General features: G+C 44.8%; 1 protein-coding gene and 1 long non-coding RNA gene across 6 annotated transcripts in view; one reads left to right on the plus strand and one right to left on the minus strand.

The window, feature by feature from the left end:
• Nucleotides 1–20,988, minus strand: part of LOC147571853 (uncharacterized) — a 113,438-nt gene that overhangs the window by 81,992 nt on the left and 10,458 nt on the right. The gene's annotated exons all lie outside the window — the stretch shown is intronic.
• KLHL38 (kelch like family member 38) lies at nt 400–8,580 on the plus strand. Its single transcript, XM_025923003.2, has 4 exons — nt 400–678; nt 1,093–2,684; nt 6,471–6,576; nt 7,482–8,580. The coding sequence occupies exons 2-4, from the start codon at nt 1,296–1,298 to the stop codon at nt 7,769–7,771; spliced, it is 1,785 nt and encodes a 594-aa protein (XP_025778788.2). The 5' UTR covers nt 400–678; nt 1,093–1,295; the 3' UTR covers nt 7,772–8,580.

Genomic DNA, 20,988 nt, shown 5'->3' on the forward strand with positions numbered 1-20,988 from the left:
CAACTTTTGTCACAGATTCCATCACCTCGGAGCCTGCAGGAGGAAATCATAGCCCTCTCCAACAATCCTGCTAACAGACAATGGGAAATAAGAAACCCACCAACCAGTACTCTTGGGCCCATGTTCCAGCTTCCTTAAGGCCATCCACCACCTTCAGCTTGCCCCAGACTATCTCCAGTGACTCTCCCCAGGTCACAGAAACCTGTTTACAAACATCTAGAATTCCCAGGCACTTTTAGGACAAGGGACTCAGGATGTGTCCAAGTGGGCAGCAAAGTCTTCTCTAAGAGAAGCTGTTCCTCCAGATCTATTTATGACGACGTAAACACTTGCCAAGGAAACAAGGCATGTGGGCATGCGCCGGCCCCACAGTCCCTCGGGTTGCTGCAAAAGGCAACTGAAAAGTCACATGTCATAACAGTGGAAAGTACATATGCAACTATTCTTAGCCCTGGAATGTATACACTGTCTCCCTGCCCAGTGCTTCTTTCCCGAAGTTCTAGAAAACTGTGAAAGTACCGTTAGCATAAACAAATCCAGAACTCTCCCAGGACAAATCATCTGCCAACTGAAGGAAAGGCTTGGGTTTATGGTCTCACTTGGATCCAGAGGTGGAAGCTCTCCGGAGGGACCAGCCGGACCAGGCATCATCAGTGGATGTCACTGCAGCAAATGAAGGTAAATATCTCTAATGTTTAATTCTTCTGTGGGTAGACTGCCAGATGTCATCCAGTAAACCCTGCCCAGGGTACTGTTTGGTCTCTGCTTTCTGTTTATCACATGTTTAAAACAAAACCCCAAAGACTGTGTGAAATCATGTTTTAAAAAATAAGTTGCAAAGGCCCATTTTCATCCTTTAATACTGTCTAGTTACCTGAGGGCCACGCCCCCAGAATGACATCCTTGGGGAATGACTAACACCCAGAAAGATGCTTAGATGGGTTTACTAAATAACACATATGCTGAGAAGCTCACAGAATTCAGCTGGTCAAATGCATGGACTGTCACTTTGCTTCAGGCTCACATTTAATTAAGCCCCTGACAATCAAGTAACTTCCAACAACATTGGTGGTTCTTTTTCATTTTGCTCAGATTATCTGAAGATGCTATTTGCCTATTACCTTTGAGAGTAATCACAACCAAAAAGAGAGGTGTTGGCTGTGAGGTCTTGGGTGTAGGTGGCCTCTCTTTCCAATCTTCACTAAGCAACATTCTTGGCGTTATCCACAAGCATCTTGGTGAATAGACATAGATGCTGTAAGTCTTGGAGCCAACACAGTTAAACACTTCAGCACATGCTTCCCCTTGGGACCTCTTCCCCACCTTGTAGAATGGATGAGGAGTTGCCAGATGAGTTGCTCTTCAAAGACCATGACTTCTCCTCTGACTTACTGAGGCAGCTCAATGGCTTAAGGCAAAACAGGATGCTGACTGATGTGAGCATCTGTACCGGGACCTGGGAGGTCCCCTGCCACCGAAGTGTGCTGGCCTCCAGCAGCCCCTACTTCAGGGCCATGTTCTGCAGCAACTTCCGGGAGAGAAGTGAGCCCAAAGTCCAGCTGAGGGGCATCGACCCCCCAACTCTGGACCAGATCATCTTGTATGTGTACACTGGGGAGGTGCACATCACGGCTGAGAACGTCCTGCCCTTGATGGAGGCAGCCTCCATGCTACAGTATCCCAAGCTTCTGGAGGCCTGCTCCTCCTACCTCCAGAGCCAGCTGACCCCCGGCAACTGCCTGGGCATGATCAGACTCTCTGAAATCTTAAGTTGTGAGAGCCTCAAGAAGAAAGCCAGGGAGGTGGCCCTGACGTGTTTTCCAGAGGTGGCTGCATCGGCAGACCTGAAGGAGCTCTGCGTCTTGGAATTGAGAGACTATCTGGGGGACGACGGGCTCTGTGCGGAGGAGGAAAAGGTGTTTGAGGCCCTCATGGTTTGGGTCAAGCACGACCTCCAGGCCCGGAAACGACACGTGCAGGAGCTGTTCAAGCAAGTCAGGCTTCAGTACATCCACCCGGCCTTCTTCCACCATTTCATCGCCAACAATGCCCTCCTTCAGTCCTCGCCCTCATGCCAGACCATCCTGGAGACAGCCAAGAGGCAGATGTTTGCTTTGCACAGTGCCACCAGTGCCCCAGACCTCCAACCTCCATGGCATGTCCCCCCAAGAACCTCTTACCAAGATTTCCTCGTCCTCTTGGGTGGAAGGAAGGACAGCCAGCAGACCACCAGGGACGTTCTGCTGTACAACAGACAGACCGGCCAGTGGCAGAACCTTGCCAAACTCCCAACCCGGCTGTACAAGGCCTCAGCTGTCACTTTGCACCGCAGCATCTATGTGCTGGGAGGCATGGCTGTCGGCACAGGGAAGAACATGCCCAGCCACAACGTCTACATCTACTCCCTGAAGCTCAATCAGTGGAGGCTGGGGCAGCCCATGCTGGTCGCCCGCTACTCGCATAAAAGCACTACCCATAAGAACTTCATCTTTTCCATTGGGGGGATTGGAGAAGGGCAGGAGGTCATGGGCTCCATGGAGAGATACAACAGCATCTTGAACATCTGGGAGAGTATGGCCAGCATGCCAGTGGGGGTTCTCCACCCTGCAGTCGCTGTGAAAGACCAAAGACTCTACCTTTTTGGGGGAGAGGACATCATGCAGAATCCTGTGCGCCTTATCCAGGTAAATGACTGGTCCTTCCCATCATGTAAGTGCATGAGTGTATACCCACACATACACACAAGTGCATGCACACACATACTTATACACATATGCATATATACGCATACATACACACATGTATATACATGCATGCATATACACGTGTGTATACATGCATGCATGAGTACATGCATGCATACATATAGTACATATATACACACTATCATTTGCAGGGGAAGCGTAAAGGAGGGAGGAAAGGAAGGATGGAAGGGAGGAAGGAAAGAAGAAAGTTTAAATTCAGCAAGATTTCATCCATTTATGAATTCTTGTTGTATAAGATTAACACATACAAAGGAACATCAAATACAATCCCTGTACACAAAGAGTTTACCTTCATTGGAGGAAAAGTCCAAGCTAGAACACACTGAATGTCTGATAGTGAAATTCTATAGGAATTTTGCAGATGCTTCTAACAATTCAGCAAGGCCCTGTAAGATTCCCAAGCATTGGTCCACAGTCCATTACCCAATCCCTGGGAACCCAACCTCAAATCAGCGGAATCAAAATCCCTTTGTGTGGGGTCCTGACATGTACACATCAGAGACATCTCCAGGAGATTCTCAGTTGCAGCCACGTTGGGGAACCTTGCCTTAAATGATAAGTAGATGCTAATATCACTAGCAAGCTCTCTTAGAAGTATTATTAACAGAGGCCAAAATGTCAGAATATGAAGTGTTTCATGCAAGTTCTAATCTCTGCAGTTTACCTAATGATATGAAAAACTTGAATAATGAGCCTATCTTTAAAGATACGGAAATTCCTAGTATTTATTTTATTCAAGAGCTATATTGAGCCCCAGCCATGGTAAGAGCCCTGGGGATGTGGGCATGAGGAAGAAAGTGCACTTACACTCCAGGAGCTTGCTGGACAATTGCAATTCAGGTGCAAAATGGAGGGGTGCTTTAAGAGCATGGGGAGTGCCTTAAACCAGTCTAGAAGGAATCGGGGATGGTGTGACTTTCGAGGTTGGTCTGCTGACTTGAACAGAGAGGCAAGAGAGAAGGGGAGTAAATGAAGAGGGAGAACCACTGGGTGGATAGAAGGATCTGACATGGAGGGAGATGGGAAGCTTCTCTAAGCAGAGGCAGAGTCCTCTTTTGAGGGCAAGGTGGTGAAGCTGGGCAAGGGAGCAGCTGCTCAAAGGCCCTGAAGCAGAAAGGGGCACAGCCCATGGCCTGGAGACACTGAAAGCCTGAGAATGTAGCTGCAACACAGAGCAGGAGGAGAAAGGTGGTATGGCAGGCAGGGCTGGGGGGTTAGTCCCCATGTGCTCTCCACCCAGACTGCTGCCCCTGAGCCCCTACTATAGAAATTCTGGAACATTCTTAGGGGATGGGTGTTTGTGCAGATGAGGCTGACCTGGCCAGCTTTCTGGACCTTGTCAAGGAATTGGGGTTGTAGCCTGAGAGTAACAGTGTGGCTGAAGTAATCAAATTTACATTTTTAGAAGTTCCCTTTAGATGGCTTGGGGAGACAGGACTGGTCTAAGTGGACAACAGCAGGAGAGCTGGGGACTGTTCTAGAGGTCCAGGCCAGGGTGACTGGTGGCTTGGGCTAAGCTGGTGCCAGCGGAGATGGAGAAAAGTGAAAAGCTCCAATTTAATTTCTGTTTTTTCTTGCCTTCACTTCTCCAGCCCATATTTTCAGCTCCTCCCTGACCATCTAGGCAGATTCTGAGTCTGTTCCAAATCCCAATGATTTATTTGAGCCAGGAGAGACATGTTTTGCTCTCCACCAAGCTCTGGCCACACAATTCAGATGTAACAAAGTGCTTCTATGTAAAGCTAGAGCCCCTCCCTCTTTTAAAAAATATTTTTCAAAATAAAGTCAACAACTATGCTAAGTATTTCACATTGCAAAATTGTTATTGATTTCCTAAGAATAAATACAAGGCTCAGAAAAGCTTTTAAGCTGGCACGTCAAAAAATGCATAGTACCATCAAGCAAGACTCTTGCAAAGGCAGAAAAAAATCCACTAACAAATGAGTGATCCTTTTATACTGCAGTAGTGAGAAGGGGGAAAGGGGAAAAGCATTCATGGAAACCTTTATTGTCTACCTAGCATTAACTTTGATACGAAATTTTTATTCATTCAAATAGAGTGTAAAATCAATGCTGGGGGTTGCTTGATGGAATAGGTTGGATTTTCTGGCACAGGTTCAGAGTTTTCTTTAATGGATGGTTCTTCTGCGGGCATGCATTCTTTGAGGAACTATACCGCAGTGGGGTTACTGTGCACTTTGTGTGTGTATGTGTACCTTTCTCCCCGACCTTCTTTCTACCTCTGTTTCTGGAGGGCATTAAGCAAATCCTTCACCATAACATCACTTCCTCCACAGGTCAAAGACCATCTTTTGTTATCCTTGCCCCAGCCTCTCTAGGGGTATTATGAGGATTATGAGCAACTGTTTAATCTATCTTTGAAACCATACCCCAAGCTGACAGAGAACAGAAAGTCAGGAGGCAATTACTCATTCAGTGTTTGCTTTTGCTCCAAGGATCCTACTTTCCAAAGTGTCACCTACGTATTTTCAGATGAAACCATGAGGCTTAACAGCCATCAAGACTGCCTCTGTCTTTAGCACATGGCCTCCTCTATGCTTCACCAACTTCAAGAACCGACAGAGACCTTAAGAGGTCTCCAGTCTCAAAGGCTCCATCAAGAAAGGCAACACTTACATGGCCCCAGGCAGAGCCATGAGTGTGGTGGTTAAGAACATGGACTCCGGGTGGGGTCAACCAGACCAGCTGTTCCACTCACTCTAGCTGTGTGACTTTGGACATGTCACTTAACCCCTCTAAGCCTCAATCTAATCTGAAAAAAATGGAGGCAAGTAATGGTACCTACTTCACAGGATGATTGTGAAGACCAAATTTGGTAAACTAACAAAACATAGTCTTTCATATGGTGGCAATTATATTTTATATAGAAAGAATTGCCAGCAAAGAATTATACTTCATATAGAAAGAATTGTCATTTTCTTCTGTAGGTAAATGTTTTGCTTCTTTTCTTATATGAGTCCATCCTAAATCCTTGTGTTAAATTTTGCTAACATTGAATTAATTTATATTTGATATTTGAACTTTATTTAAACTGAGGGGAACATGTTCTGGAAATCATGATTTGTGACTCTATTTCAGAGCATGGCCAAGGAGTCCTGCCCCACCTCTATGCTCTTTTTTTCTTTTCTCATACTTCCTCTCTGATTCTAATGACTTTCAGGCACAAACTGTTCGAAAGCCTTCCTCTCCTAGCCCCAAATGTATTCTTGGCTCTAAGGCCCTCTCTGATACACTGGAACATTTAGAAACCTAAACATGAGCCGGAAATAGAAATGATTGAAAAATCATTGGTTTTATGAATACCCAAGTTGCTTCATTTCCCATTAAAAGAAAAAAAATGTTCCAAGCAAGGTAAGAAAACACATACTACAATGCCTAACTCTTGGTCCATTCTATAGACACATAGCCAAGGATCTCATGGGCTCACATAAAGACCAATTTCTAGTAATATATTCTTTCTGTTATTTAATTATATCTTATTGATAGCAATATATCAGTATTGCTTAGTATATACCAATATATCAATATTGCTTGGTATAATAGGTATTATACCTACCTACATTTCAAAAACTAGGAAAAAGTGAAAAAAATCACTCCTATTTCACTCTCTTAACTACTACTTCTATCTTTTTAAAAATATATGTCCCTTTACAATGCAGCACCATGATTATATTTCTCCCTCAGGTTTACCACATTTCCAGAAACACATGGTTCAAAATGGAGACAAGAATGATCAAGAATGTGTGCGCCCCTGCAGTGGTGCTGGGGGAGCGTATTGTCATCGTGGGAGGTGAGTTTGAACAGAGGATCGTGAGGCTGGACACAAACTTGGCATCTCCCATGGAAAACGGGTCACTAGTAGACAGATGTTGTTCTACAAAACAGTGCTGTTAAAAGCATATCCATCCAACTAGGGGAGTGTGGACGACTTGGCAAAGTTTTTTTCTCATCCAGAAGTTTTTCCCTGTCTTTATCTATAAACAGGGAATGAAATAATACCTATTTCACAGAATTGTTGTGATAATAAAATGTGTTCATATATCTAAAGCACTTAGCACTCTCCCGGGTACATGGCAAATACTAAAATAATGTTTGCTACTGTTCATAATATCAGCCATTAAGAGATAATTTCTCTGCAATTGCAGTATAGTGTCTTGGTTAAGAGGACTGGTTTTAGGGTCAGACCTGGGTTCAAATCCTGACTCTGCCACTGGCTGTATACTCTCTGGTAATTTATTAATCTTTTTTTTTTCTGTACCTCCATTTGCACATCTGTAAAATGGGGATCTTAAAAGTGGGGACTGGTAGGGACCAGGTAGGGCTGTCGTGGAAATCATTCCTGAATTCCCAAAGGCTCCTTCTCTGGATTGTTAAGGCTCTTGGGGAAGGTGGGGAGTGTGTAAAAGAAACGAAAATGACATTGAGGCTGAGAAAGCCACTGGAATCAGGAGGCTGCTCCTAATATAATGCTGCCTTAACTTGAGGCTAAGAATTCAGGGGCCAGAATCAGACAGATTGGAGTCCAAACCCCAGCTGTGCCCACACCTTGGGCAGGTTACCAAAGCATACTACACCTTAGTTCAGAGTGCAGCCTTGATACTGGGCAATGGCAGAGATCAGCCATGTTTCCCGACTGCAGCCTTCCATTCCCAACTGAGCAACACTGAGCTTGCCGATATGCCATTTGGTTTTCAGGTTACACGAGGAGGATTCTTGCTTATGACCCTCAATCCAACAAATTTGTCAAGTGTGCGGACATGAAAGACCGCAGGATGCACCATGGGGCCACGGTGATGGGGAACAAGATCTATGTAACGGGTGGGCGGCGGCTGACCACAGATTGCAACATCGAGGACTTGGCCTCCTTTGACTGCTACGACCCTGAGACGGATACCTGGACATCCCAGGGACAGCTTCCTCACAAACTCTTTGATCACGCCTGCCTCACTCTCCAGTGCATACCTCACACTCCCACCTTCTCATGAAGTCGGCGAGAAACTATTGGTCTTAGTCAAGATGCTTTCTGTTGCAAGGGACAGAAACCCAATTCCAAGGAGCTTAACCCTAAAAGGATGCAGGAAGTGCCCGCAGGACTGAAAGTTCCAGAGCCCGGAGGCCTGAAACCAGACATATTGTTGCCAGAACTCTCTGTCCACACCACAACTCTCTCTCTCTCTCCCCCTTTCTCTTTCTCCTCACTTTCCCTCCTTCTCTACCTCATCTCTACTAGATTTCATTCTACAAACAAGTTTCTTGATCCACAAATTATGAAGACAATGGCAACTGATAAACTCAGACTCACATTTTCTAACTTTGCATCTTCAAGACAGAACTTGACCATCATCCATATATTAATCCTGAAAATAATCCTAATTGGACGTTTTTTAATTCCATGGCTTCCTCTTGAGTCAATCACTGTTTCCAGGGCTTGTGCTACTGTGTAATCCCAGATCATGTCCCTACAGGCTGAGGTCGTGTTAACTGTTATCACTGACAGTCTATCCACTGCACATGATGAGATAGAGGCAGTTTCCCCAAAGGAAGAACTGCTGGGCTGACCAAAACCACATCTGCCCAGATCATCATGGAAATCCAGAACTAAAGGGCTGAGAGACCCGGAAGAGTCCCTAGAAGCAGGTGGTCCAGGTGGCAGTGTGAGACATTGACCGTGACCCTGTTTCTTTGCATTCTATGGATGTAGTACATTGGGATTCCAGGGAAATATGTCAATTCAGTTTCTAGGGTTTGCAAAATTATCTATGCTGCCAGAATAAAGTTTGTTTCTAGTGCCAAAGGATGTTTTCCTCCAGCCTCTGGGGAGCTATAAACCTGCAGAATTAATCAGGATTTTCATTTTGGTAAATGTTATGAGAATTGCTCTTCCGAGGCAAGCCAACAAATTCCTTCACAGATTCCAGCAATTATTGCCCTCTCCATGCCAGGGCTGAATATCCCCTAGCCCTTTTTATCTCAAAGTTCTTCCCAAGCTGGCTCAATCCCAAGCTCAAGAATAAACTGAAGATGGTGACACATTATAATCACCTGGGAAGCTGTTCGAAAATGGGGCTGAGCCGCATTCCGGAGGGACAGACAGGGATTCTCAGGTGGAGCCTAGATCATTGAAATGTGCGGTCAGGATTAAGAACCACCATCCTGGGCACTTGGGTGGCTTAGTCCATGAAGTGACCAACTCTTGGTTTTGGCTCAGGTCATGATCTCACAGTTTGTGGGATCGAGCCCCTTGTCAGTCTCTGTGCTGACAGTGTGGAGCCTGCTTGGGATTCTCTCTCTCTGCCCCTCTCCTGCTCTCTCTCGCTTTCTCTCTCTTATAAATAAATAAATAAATAAATAAATAAATAAATAAATAAATAAATAAATAAATAAGCAAGCAAGCAAGCTTTTTAAAAATTAAACAAATAAAAAAACAAGAACCACTCTCCTGCTCGGCTGCAGATACTGAAACATTCGTGTGCTGACCCACTTCCCAGCATGTTCTGGCCAGCCCTGTCGCCACCCAATAGCATAGGTAGAGTCTTCTCTCTAGCAATGGAAGCATCTGGAATGGGTCTCACTGCCCTGAACCTGGCACCAGAGTGACCCCAAGCTGGAGCCTTCCTCCTACCCTGCTCTTCAGGCTCATGTTCTGGACTTACCCTTTCTTCATAATTTGTATTTTTTGCCCTTCAGTTTCTCCTGCTGGGGTCTGAAGCTCTGCTCTGCTCCCCAGACCACTTGGCTGTGGTCCAGACACCTGGCCCAGATTATCAGCCCCTACTCTTGATCATGATCACTGTCACCTTAGCAGTTGGCTGGCCTCTTACTATAACCTATTCTCTTTGAACCTCTCTATTCAGGCTCTCAATCCCATCTCTTCCAGTGATGCCTCCAGTGCCTAAATGGAGGTCCATTTTGATTTCTCATCTGACTTGACCATTCAACACAGATGACTCTCTCTCCATCTAGAAATGTCTTCCTCACTCCACCTCTGGGACACCATTCACTGTCTCTTCCTACTGCGTGCAGTTCATTCTTCTCTCTTTCTTTCCCAACTAATAAATGGAGGTGCACTCCAGTGCTCAGCCCTTACACCTTTTGTGCATCTACCCTCACTCCCAAGGTAAGAGACACCCCCCCGCCCCAGTGTAGGGCTTATCATTCCAGCTATGTGCTGCTGACTTCCCAGTGTTCTCCAGTTCCAGACTCTACAGCTTGCTCCATGTTTCCACTTGGATGTTAAATACCTCAATGTAAACATGTTCAAGAACACTTTTTCCTCCCATGATAGGCTTCCCCATCCTGGGAGAGGGAAACACCTGTGTCCCAGTTTCTCAGGCCCAAAGCCTTGGATGCTACTCTTGGCATCCAAGAGTATGGCATCTCTCACACCCAACTCCATCTGTTTCAGGTGTGACAGAGCCCAGTCGCCTCACCAGCCACAGCTCTTACTATGGTCCAAGCTGCCATCTTCTCTCATCTGAACTCATCACTGGTGTCTCTGCTTCCACCTTTGCCCCCAAATCTCCCTCAACCCATCAGCTTGGAGCATCTTTCACAAATTTATAAGTGAGAATAGATCCTTCCCTTGTTTAAAATTCTGCAAAGCTTATACTGGAATTAAAGTAGAAAAGTTGGGGCACCTGGGTGGCTCAGTTGGTTAAGCATCCGACTTTGGCTCAGGTCATGATCTCATGGCTCGTGAGTTCAATCCCCTATGCTATTGGGTGGCATCAGGTCCCGCATCAGGCTCTGTGCTGACAGCTCAGAGCTTGGAGCCTGCTTTGGGTTCTGGGTCTCCCTCTCTCTCTGCTCCTCCCCCACTAGCACTCTGTCTCTCAACAATAAATAAAAGTTAAAAAAAAATTTTAAGTAGAAAACTTAAGTTAAAAAATGTCTTTAATTAAAAAAAAAAAAAACAACCTCTCCAAAGCCGTCCCAACTTTCTCAGACAACTTTCAGACACCTGCAAGATTGCTCTGTGACCCCACACTGCTGCCCCCCTACTCTCACTCTGCACCATGTCCCCCAACTCAGCATCAGCCACACTGGCCTCCAGGCTCACACATCGTTTCCACTGTCTGTGTTCACACTTGCTGTGCTCTCCACCCAAACACACTTGGCCCAGATACCACACCCACAGGGTCCCCTCCAAACAACAGCCAGGTTAATCTTTTAAAAACACAAACTGTTCATGTTCCTCTCCTGCTTAAATGACTTTACCGCTTCCCAGAGACCTTTGAACAGAGCCCCCCATCCTTTATCTAGCCTCTAGGGCTTTCTGCTGCCCAGCACCCATCCATGTCTCTGACCTTGCCTTTTGCTGCTCCCCACGGTGCCCACCACTGCCTCTGCCTTTATTATTCCCCCTCCTCTCTCTTGCCTCTGGGTCTTTGCTCTGGTCTAATACACACCTCTCTCACCTCTTCACCTGACATAATTTCAAGTCATACCTTACCAGCCAGATTAAAATTCACTGCATCAGAGGACTTCCGTGTACCCCACCCTTGCCTGGGTCAGCTCTCTCTCCTATTAAATGTCTCCATTGTCCCTATACAGCCTCTTTGAGACCCTCATCCTACTTGTAATTACTTGATCACTATCTTCCCCTCCAGGCTCATATCTGTCCAATCTCTTCCGCATTTCCAGGACTGGGCTTGGCATTGCCTACATGTATTGTAGGTCCTCAATAAATATAGCATGAATGGATAAAAGAATGAGGCTGCTGAATCTACACGGTCTCTAAAATCCATCTCAAACTCAGAGGTCATTGTGGATAGGCCCTAGTTCAAGCATCTCAGATCCTCTGCTAAGGGATCACTGTGTGCTTCCTTTATCCTCTTTCTCTCTCCCACCCTGGGGAAGATGTAGCATGGCCTACCTATGTCAGGCCTAGAGGATGAGAGCTTCTCCTAGAGGGTCCTGTTTGTCTGGAGTTGGAAGTGAGAGTCTTGCCATCTGTAAACTCCTGCAGCCTCCAAAATTCCTTCTGTCAGAGACTTGCTAATGCCTCAGCTTTCTCTCCCTTCATCTTAATCCAAAATTTAATAAGCTGCTGGCATCTGTGGCTACTTGGAGCTTTTATGAGTCTCACTGGGGCACAGAAGCACTAAGTAAGTTGTCCCCTGGAATGTATAAAGAAAGATGGCACCAGGGCCAAACACATTGGGACACACACGGCAGGCCGCTTTGTGCGTCCAGTAAGAGGTCTCTGTGGCAGGTGCATTTACATACCTGGGGGTCCGCCTGGCCAAACCCCATATCTGAGCTGAGTTAGGAAATGCCCTTCTGCCATAAGGGACCCTTTGCAATCTGCTAAGGAAATCACAGTCCAAAAAGAAAGAGGTTTTAGCATGAGGCTTGTACATCTCACTGGCTAAGGAGAGAGTCACAATCCAGAGCTGAAGTCAAAATATATTTAGCCAGCAGCAGTTAAACTAAAACATTGTAAGTAAAAAATGTCAGATAGCCTGACCAATCACTGCAACAGGCAACAAGGAAGGGGGATGGAAATGAAGTGGACAGAACAAGGGCTATGCAAGAAAACGCTAACAAAAATATCAAACACCCTGTCCCAACATAAATCAGTGAGCTGGAGAGGAGCCAGCAGAGAAAACAGTGTTGGCAGGAAGAAAGTGGCTGAATTTACCTTCGCCACCTATAACAAAAATCTGCGATGTCCCAGAGGACAAGGACTATGACTGGTTTTACTCCCTTTATCCTTCTCAGGATGTCTGACACAATGCTGCCCCCCTCCAACATGCCATGCTTGTCCATGTTTCTGTGCCTCTGCACACGTCATTCCCTCTGCCATGACGCCTTCCCCTGCCCTGCCTCGTGAACTCTTACTCAGCCTTCACCTCCTCTGTGGAGCCTTCTCCAGCCTTTCTACCCACCTCTGCACTCCCCCTCCCTTTATTCCAGCTCCTTCTACATCATAGCACCGTAGAGACTTGTTAAAGGAACTGGAAGGAAAGCTCTTCATAGGAGCAGACAGAGTCTTGGTCCCTATGAACCTCTAGGTTCAGGCAGTACTTGGCACACAAACAGTGATGACATGCCTGCAGAATGAATGAGCAGGTGCACAAGTGAAAGGGCCCTAAACATCACTGGAGTATATGGGCTGCTCTGGGTGGAAAGAAGGAGTTAATTATCAGGCAAACTGCCATTCCCTAGTTTTTAGCTGCATTTCACCCCAGTCTCTGCTTCCAGCATCACGTGGCTTCCTTCTGTGTAAGTCCTCCTCTGTCTCTTATTGGATTTAGGGCGCACTCTATTTTTTTTTTTTTTTAATTTTTTTTTTCAACGTTTATTTATTTTTGGGACAGAGAGAGAGACAGAGCATGAACGGGAGAGAGGCAGAGAGAGAGAGGGAGACACAGAATCGGAAACAGGCTCCAGGCTCTGAGCCATCAGCCCAGAGCCCGACGCGGGGCTCGAACCCACGGACCGCGAGATCATGACCTGGCTGAAGTCGGACGCTTAACCGACTGAGCCACCCAGGCGTAGGGCGCACTCTAAACTAGTTTGATCTCATCTTGATCCCTTCCTTCATTACATCTTGAAAGACCCTATTTCCAAATAAGGTCACATTCTGGGTTCCAGGTGGTCATGCATTTGTGGGGAGACACAATTCAGCCTGTTTCAGATACCATCTCCCACAAGAAGGCATCCTTGATGAGCCCTCACCACCACCACCCCCTCACCCCAGGTGGAGCCATGTGGCACGGACTCCTCCTCTCCCCATCTCATCAGAAGCACCTCCTGGGAAGGGACTGTGTCTTTCATCTCTGTACCCCCCACTCCAGCCCCACAGGGCCTGGCACTGCAAAGACACTCAGTGAACATGCATAAGCTAAATCCAACCATTTCACAGGGACTAGCAAACATTGTATGGACTCTGAGACTAATGTGCACAAGACACAGCTTCTGAGCAGCTTCCCAAGAGTACAGGGTGAACAATACCTGCCAAATGCCAATCAAGAAGGAATTGGTTGATTGGGGGGGGAGGGGGTTGCAGGGGAGCTCAGTCAGCTAAGCATCCAATTCTTGATTTCGGCACAGGTCCTGATCTCACGATTCATGAGATCAAGCCCCACATCAAGTTCCACACTGACAGCACAGAGCCTGTTTGGGATTCTCCAGCCTTTCTACCCCTTTCTGCTCCTCTTCTGCTCTCCCTCTCAAAATAAATAAATAAACAGTAAAAGAAAAAAGAAGGAATTAGGGTCGGGCATAAGAAGTTATCTGAGAGAACTAATCTGTTAGCACAGTGTCACCCATAATGTCCTATTTTTGATCTTGCCAACATAAGCCTTTGGGGTGATGTCATGAGAGTGAATCCGATGCTAAGGATGCTGGGGAGAAGGAAGTCTGTTTTCTGAAATGTCAGCTTTCACGCAATCTTATAGGAATTCTAGGCTCCTGTTCAAATGCCACGTTATTCTCTTCATGTGGGGAATTTGGTTTTTTGCTTTCCCTAAAGACATCCATGAGTCTCTCTTCCTCCTGATTTCACTTATTTGATTTAATTAGAATTCCAGGGCATGCAATCCAGAATTCCCCAGTAATGCTCCCATAACAAGCCAGCTGTCCAGGAAAATGGTGCTTTGAGGACACAGACAGGGATTCAATAATGTGAGGTGTTTCTAAGTTAGAAAGATACAGACAGGAAATTCTGTCCTATTCAGAATCAGAGGCTGTCTTTGTAGTTTCCCCAACAGTCCCATCAGCACTGCACACATTCAGAGACAAGAGGGCCACCTCAGGACAACTGCAAAATCAGAACCTTCCAAAAGGGGTTGGGAGGGAAGCAATGCAGAGACATCTATGCTCAAGATAAGACCAAGGAGAAAAATAGCAGAATTCATTAGCAGAGTCTCTGAGACATTTATCTTTTGTCGAGTATTTGAGAAAAAAAGAAAAAACAGAATTAATCCCCACTTGGAGTATAGATTGATTTGGCTTACTTATCTGAAGAGTAAACTAAAGCTGTTAATGGATTTGCCCATTTACTAAGCACTGAACCTGCATTACCCAGCTCAGTTAACTCAAGAAGCTTCTCGCACCTCCTCAGCACCCTTCCTGACCACCCTAACCTAGCCCCCATCCCACCCACTGCATTGTCCCTTTGCACTCCTTATTTCTTCCCTTCACACCTTTTAATCATAATTATGTATTGTCTTACTTGCTTTCCTGAGTTTATTTAGTTGACATCCCCACCCAAATGGAAGATCCCTGAGAATGGAGAATGGCTGCCCTGTTCACGTCTGTTTCCCTGGTACCTGACACAGAGAAGGCAATCAACAAAGATTTGTTGAATGAATGAATGAATGAATGAATGAATGAATGAATTGAATGAATGGCAATCCAGGCATTTAGGATGAGCGTAAAAGAGAGAGAAGGTAAGTTTGGGGAATGACACAGGAGAAGGGGAGAAATATGGGGAAGTGGTTCACTGGCATGGGAGGGCACAGTGGTCTTTATCCAGGTGAGTGTTGTAAGAAGATCACTCTGCTGGCAACCAGTGGAAGCATGGAGAAGTCCAGAAAGTTTAGATGGCAGGCTATTCCCATCCCCAGGAAGGATGATGAGGTATGGCCACTAATGTAACAGTTTACAAGTCTTCACATGTCTGTGCCCGTCACAGAGGACAGTGGGCATTTGCCCGTAACCCATCTCCTCCCTGGACATAATGATGAGACACAAAATCCTAAGCGGTCACCCTCTAAATCCTCCCATGTGAAAGAAGACCCCAGGCAAACCACTTACCCCACTAGGACATAGTTGCCAAATTATATTTTAGGCATTATGATATTTTCCTCATTCTCAGGGCTTGATGAGGGGGAAGCACCTGAGATGACCTTATAAATGTCTAAAGCAACAGTAGCCACTATGAACGCTGGGGGTAATAACAGATGTAGAAGTAAAGTGTACAGTGACATTTTGAATGTCAGTGACACTTAAAATTTAAATTTACAATGACATTGTAAATAACAATGGTAGCAGAAAGGATGGAGGGCGAGGAGGTGGCAAAGCTTCATGGGTATATTGCATAGGGATGCAATGATCTCTCACCAGACTATACAACAGGCCCCCTAACCACTCTTCCTGGCTCCAAAGTCTCCTCTTCTAGCTCCCCGTCCCCTGCTAGGGGCAATCCTAGCGGGCTTGGGGAAAATCAATAGATCCATTTATCTTTCTGAAAGATAAACCTGGCCAGATCTCTTCTTTGCTTAAACCCCTTCAATGGTTTCCCACCTCAAAAAATTCAAGCTTCACTTCCATACCTATGAGGTCCTTGTATGTGGAAGAATAAATAGCCTCCACCAGAATAGGTAACAAATAAAATGGTAGTGGAGGACCCACCCAATAGGCACTCAGTAAGTGCTATTCTCCTTGCTGCCCCACAGTCCCAGTTCAACTGGCCAAAAAGAAAACTCTTACTTGCCTATTAACAAAGAATGTTTACCTATTAGCTATAGCTGTAGATACATAGAAAAAGAGACTAAATAGATCTCAGATACCTGGCCACCAGCTCCTCATCTGATGGGGACACCGTGACCTGCTCTTCCATGCCAAAGGCACAGTACACTTATCCCAGAAGGGCTCAGTCCTGATGAATGTGGTCAAGGCCTTAGTTTCTCAAAATGTCTTCAGGGAAATATTTTTTTGCCCTCAAAATTGCCTCCTTTTCATCTAGAATGATGATTCATTTCATTATTCAGTGACTGAAAATTCATGAAATTTTGTGGTTAAAGCAAAAATGTGTCACACACAATTCCATATGTCCGTGCAGTGGGGCTGAGAAAATCTAATGATGAAAACCATCATTTCTTCCCCCAAAGTTTAACAGATCTCTCCACCTCTTTTTTTTTAACTTATAATATTTTTATCTCCTTAATTAAAAACATTGCTTTGAAAAATAATTAGATATAAGACTCCATAAATAAACATAATGGTCGAAGCACTGTACTTTCTTAGATTAGTTTCAAGATTCAAATTCTCAAATGCAAATGTAACATTTCTGAGTCAGAGAGTTGGAAGGAGGCCTGGGTGACCAGTTGGTCCAATCCAGAGAGACAACATGGAGAAACAGAAACAGCAGTGGGCTTCATGAAAAAACATCTGAGGACCTGGATTTGAGGTTTGGCTCTCCCTGTAGAGAGATGGATTCCTCAGGCAGGTCACTAAGCTACAATGTCCTTGCCTGTAAAATGAATGAATCTCATCTGCCAAACACTCTTGAGAAAATCACAACTGTTGGGGCATCAGGGTGGCTCCGTCAATTAAGCATCTGACTCTTGATTTCAGCTCAGTCATGATCTAACTGTAAGATTGAGCCTTGTGTTGGATTCTACACTGACAGCCCAGAAGGTGCTTGGGATTCTCTCTTCCTCTCCCCCTACTTGATTGATCACACACTAGCACTCTCTCTCTCTCAAAATAAATAAATAAACATTTTTTAAAAAGAAGAAAATCACATCGGGGCACCTGGGTGTCCGACTTCCACTGAGGTCATGATCTCACAGTTTGTGGGTTCAAGCCCCATGTCAGGCTCTGTGCTGACAGCTCAGAGTATGGAGCCTGCTTTGGATTCTATGTGTGTCTCTCTCTCTGCCCCTCCCCACCCCCCTCTTGTGTGCACACTCTCTCTCAAAAATAAATAAACATTAAAAAAATTAATAAAAAAAAAAATCGCAGGGCACCTGGGTGGCTCAGTCGGTTGAGTGTCCAACTTCAGCTCAGGTCATGATCTCACAGCTGATGAGTTCGAGCCCCGCATTGGGCTCTATGCTGACAGCTCAGAGCCTGGAGCCTGCTTCAGATTCTGTGTCTCCCTCTCTCTCTGCCCCTCCCCTGCTCGCACTCTGTCTCTGTCTCTCAAAAATAAACATTTAAAAAAAAATAAGAAGAAGAAAATCGCAACTGTAAAGGGAAAAGAAGACACTGCTCTATGATGGCCAGCAAAAAATACCCTCCCACATTCTTCACTCCACCCCTCTAGGCTCAACATCCTTTTAGTCTGGGGAAGCAAGAATAAAGGGATGACTAGAGAAAGCCACCAAACACACTCATATAACCAGCTTCCAGGTCAGGAAACAGGACATTACAGCACCCCAAAAGGCCCCTTCACAACTCTACCAGTCATTAGACTCTCCAAAAAGAACTACTATTTGGACTTCTAACACAGATTAATTGTGCCTGTTTAAGAAGTTTATATAAATGGGAATAGATAGTTTGAACTCTTCAGTACAACTTCTTTTGCTCAACATTAACTTTGTGAAATTCATCCATGTGGTTATGTGTAGTTATAGTTTGTTCATTCTTGTTGCTTATAATACTCGACCATACAACGATATTACAATTCACGTTTCTGTTTTACTCTTGATGGGCATTTATGTAGTGTCCTATTTGAAGCTATTATAAACTTTCTCGTACATACCTTTTGGTGAACATATGTTTACCTATCTGTTGAGTATGTAACTAGGAATGAAATTGCTGGGTCATGGGGTGTACATATGTTCAGCTTTATAGATATGGCCAGTTTCCAAACTTGTCATACCAGTCTCTGCTTCCACCAGCAGTGTATGAGAATTCCAGCTGCTACACATCTTTAACAATACTTGATATTGTCTTTCTTTTTCATGTTAGCCATTCTGGTGGGTGGGAACTGGTATCACATTGCAGAATGATATTTTTAAAGTGTAAATCAGATTATGTCACTCTGCCAATGGTTCCCTTAGCATTCAGAATAAAACCTTCAAGACCCTGGTTACCTTGGCTTTCTTGCTGACTTCATAGTGACACTCTACTCACTATGTTTCAGCCCCACCTCTTTCTTTCTAGTCTTCAAATATGCCAAGGTCATTCTCAACTCAGGATCTTTACCATTGACTGTTTCCTCTGCCTGGAACGTTCTTCCTCCAAATATTCCCATGACTATCTCCTTCTTGTTCATTCATACATTCAACAAATACTATCGAGTGATAATCAGGTTCCTTCTCAAATCTCAGCTCCCTCTAAGAATCCTTCCCTGACCACTGCCTAGTGTAGTCATGGGTACTCCCTCACACCATACCACATTCACTCTCTAGTCTCTTGCTTTATTTTACTTGTAGCACTTATCACAACCTCTACTTTTTCTTTTAAGATTTATGTGTTTTCTGCCTTATCATATTAGGATATAAATTAGCAGCCGAGACAGTATATCTTCAATGCCTAGAATAAAACATAGCATAAGTATTTAACAAATATTTGTGGGATGAATGGAGAGTTCACATAAGGGATTCACACATAGATTCCCAAAGATAATTGTAGAATATTAAAGTTAATAGAGCCCCTTCCTTTTCCCCCCTACTTGATTGATAAAAATGAAGCTCAGGGGGGCGCCTGGGTGGCTCAGTCGGTTAAGCATCCGATTTCGGCTCAGGTCACGATCTCGCGGTCCGTGAGTTCGAGCCCCGCGTCGGGCTCTGGGCTGATGGCTCAGAGCCTGGAGCCTGCTTCCGATTCTGTGTCTCCCTCTCTCTCTGTCCCTCCCCCGTTCATGCTCTGTCTCTCTCTGTCTCAAAAATAAATAAACGTTAAAAAAAATTAAAAAAAAAATGAAGCTCAGGAAGATAAAATGACTTGGCCAAGTTCATGGTCAGCAGCAGAAATGGGGTTTGAACCCAAGCTCATGACTTCTAGTTCTAGTACATTATTCTACCTATGAGAACTAGGGAATAAGTCTTAATTGAATGAGTCTCTAATTATTGAATGTTGGACATTAGGAATTGATTCAGCACAGTGAAGTCCTCCTCCAATACCACTCATAGACGTGTTTTGAAGACAACACTTCAAGAAGATATGACAAGGGAATTGTTTCTGGTTCCCCAAAATCACCCCTGGCCTTGCCTCAGAGAAAGAGGACGATGTTGAGAGGGTTAAAATGGACAGGGCTGACTCTCAGTCCATCTTCCATTCTCTACAGAGAGAAAAGAGAACTATCTTGGCAGGAACAATCTCCCTGGACTCCCAGGGCCTGGGATCTACCAGGAAATCATGCCCCACCAGGTGAGGGCCCTGTCTCATGCTTAGTTTGGGTGAGAATCAGGTTGTACCACAATGTGAGCCTCAGGACTAGTTACATAATTGGATGTGTAATCAGTACCTTCCAGATCTTCAGCCAAAAGCACTCTTGATACCACTTCAATCTTGCTGAATCATCTCTAAACCCCATGACTGGATGATTCACTGATCTCCTCTGGGGTCATGACTATCAGGTGTTCACCCAGAAATGAGAACTAAATTCATAAGGGGAGAGATGCTCTTGTTGGAACTCTGGTTTTTCCAGTCCTTCAACCTACCACCCCTTGGATTTCCAAAGAGTGATGGAAGCCACCTTGGTCTCTTCCTCATTAATCTAAATAAATGGGTGAAAGATAACCAGAGACCAACTATGTAAGATAGGGAGCTAGTGTTTGGAAAGAAATCAACCTAGATGATAAAAAACATAGAAATCCACAGTCTCCTACCACATTTCTGAAATCCAAAAAGCTCTGAAAACCAATTCTGCTTCTTTGTTCCTTTTTGTATATTGGCAGTGAATTCATTTGGCAGCAAATCCTGACAGGAAAAACTGACATGAGACTATTTTTAGTCTTTATTTCTCCATTTCAGGTGCATACTCATACATTTTCATGCCAGAATATCACTGTTGGATTATGAGGTGCTGAATCAGACCCCAATGGGTTGTTTCAGAATATAGTATATAATGCATCTTGGGGTGCCTGGGTAGCTCAGTTGGTTGAGTGACTGACTTTGGCTCAGGTCATGACCTTGCAGTTTGTGGGTTTGAGCCCCGTGTGGGGCTCTGTGCTGACAGCTCAGAGCCTGGAGCCTGCTTCAGATTCTGTGTCTCCCTCTCTCTCTGCCCCTCCCCCACACATGTGTGGGTGTGCTCTCTCTCTCTGTCTCAGAAATAAATAAACATTAAAAAAATTTTTAAAATAATGCATCTTATCACTTTAATAAAAGCTGAAAAATTCTTAATACCCAAACATATCTTGTTCCTAAGATTTCAGATAATAATGGTAGACCTGTAATTCTTCACTAATCATATTTGTTCTGCACAAAAAGCTAGGGAAGGCAGTATTGTCCCCATTTATCAAATGAATTAACTGAGGCTCAGGGAAGTTAAATGACCTGTTATTTATTGCTGTAT

This window comes from Puma concolor, chromosome F2, assembly GCF_028749965.1.
Source record: "Puma concolor isolate L17-30 chromosome F2, mPumCon1.1.hap2, whole genome shotgun sequence".
NCBI classification, from domain to species: Eukaryota; Metazoa; Chordata; class Mammalia; order Carnivora; family Felidae; genus Puma; species Puma concolor.

Excerpts from the sequence above, each read along its gene's own strand:
- KLHL38 (XM_025923003.2), top strand. The coding sequence starts at position 1,296 with ATGCTTCCCCTTGGGACCTCTTCCCCACCTTGTAGAATGGATGAGGAG. Across the intron at positions 2,685-6,470 it reads ATCCTGTGCGCCTTATCCAG|GTTTACCACATTTCCAGAAA; the intron begins GTAAATGACTGG and ends TTTCTCCCTCAG. Across the intron at positions 6,577-7,481 it reads GCGTATTGTCATCGTGGGAG|GTTACACGAGGAGGATTCTT; the intron begins GTGAGTTTGAAC and ends TTTGGTTTTCAG.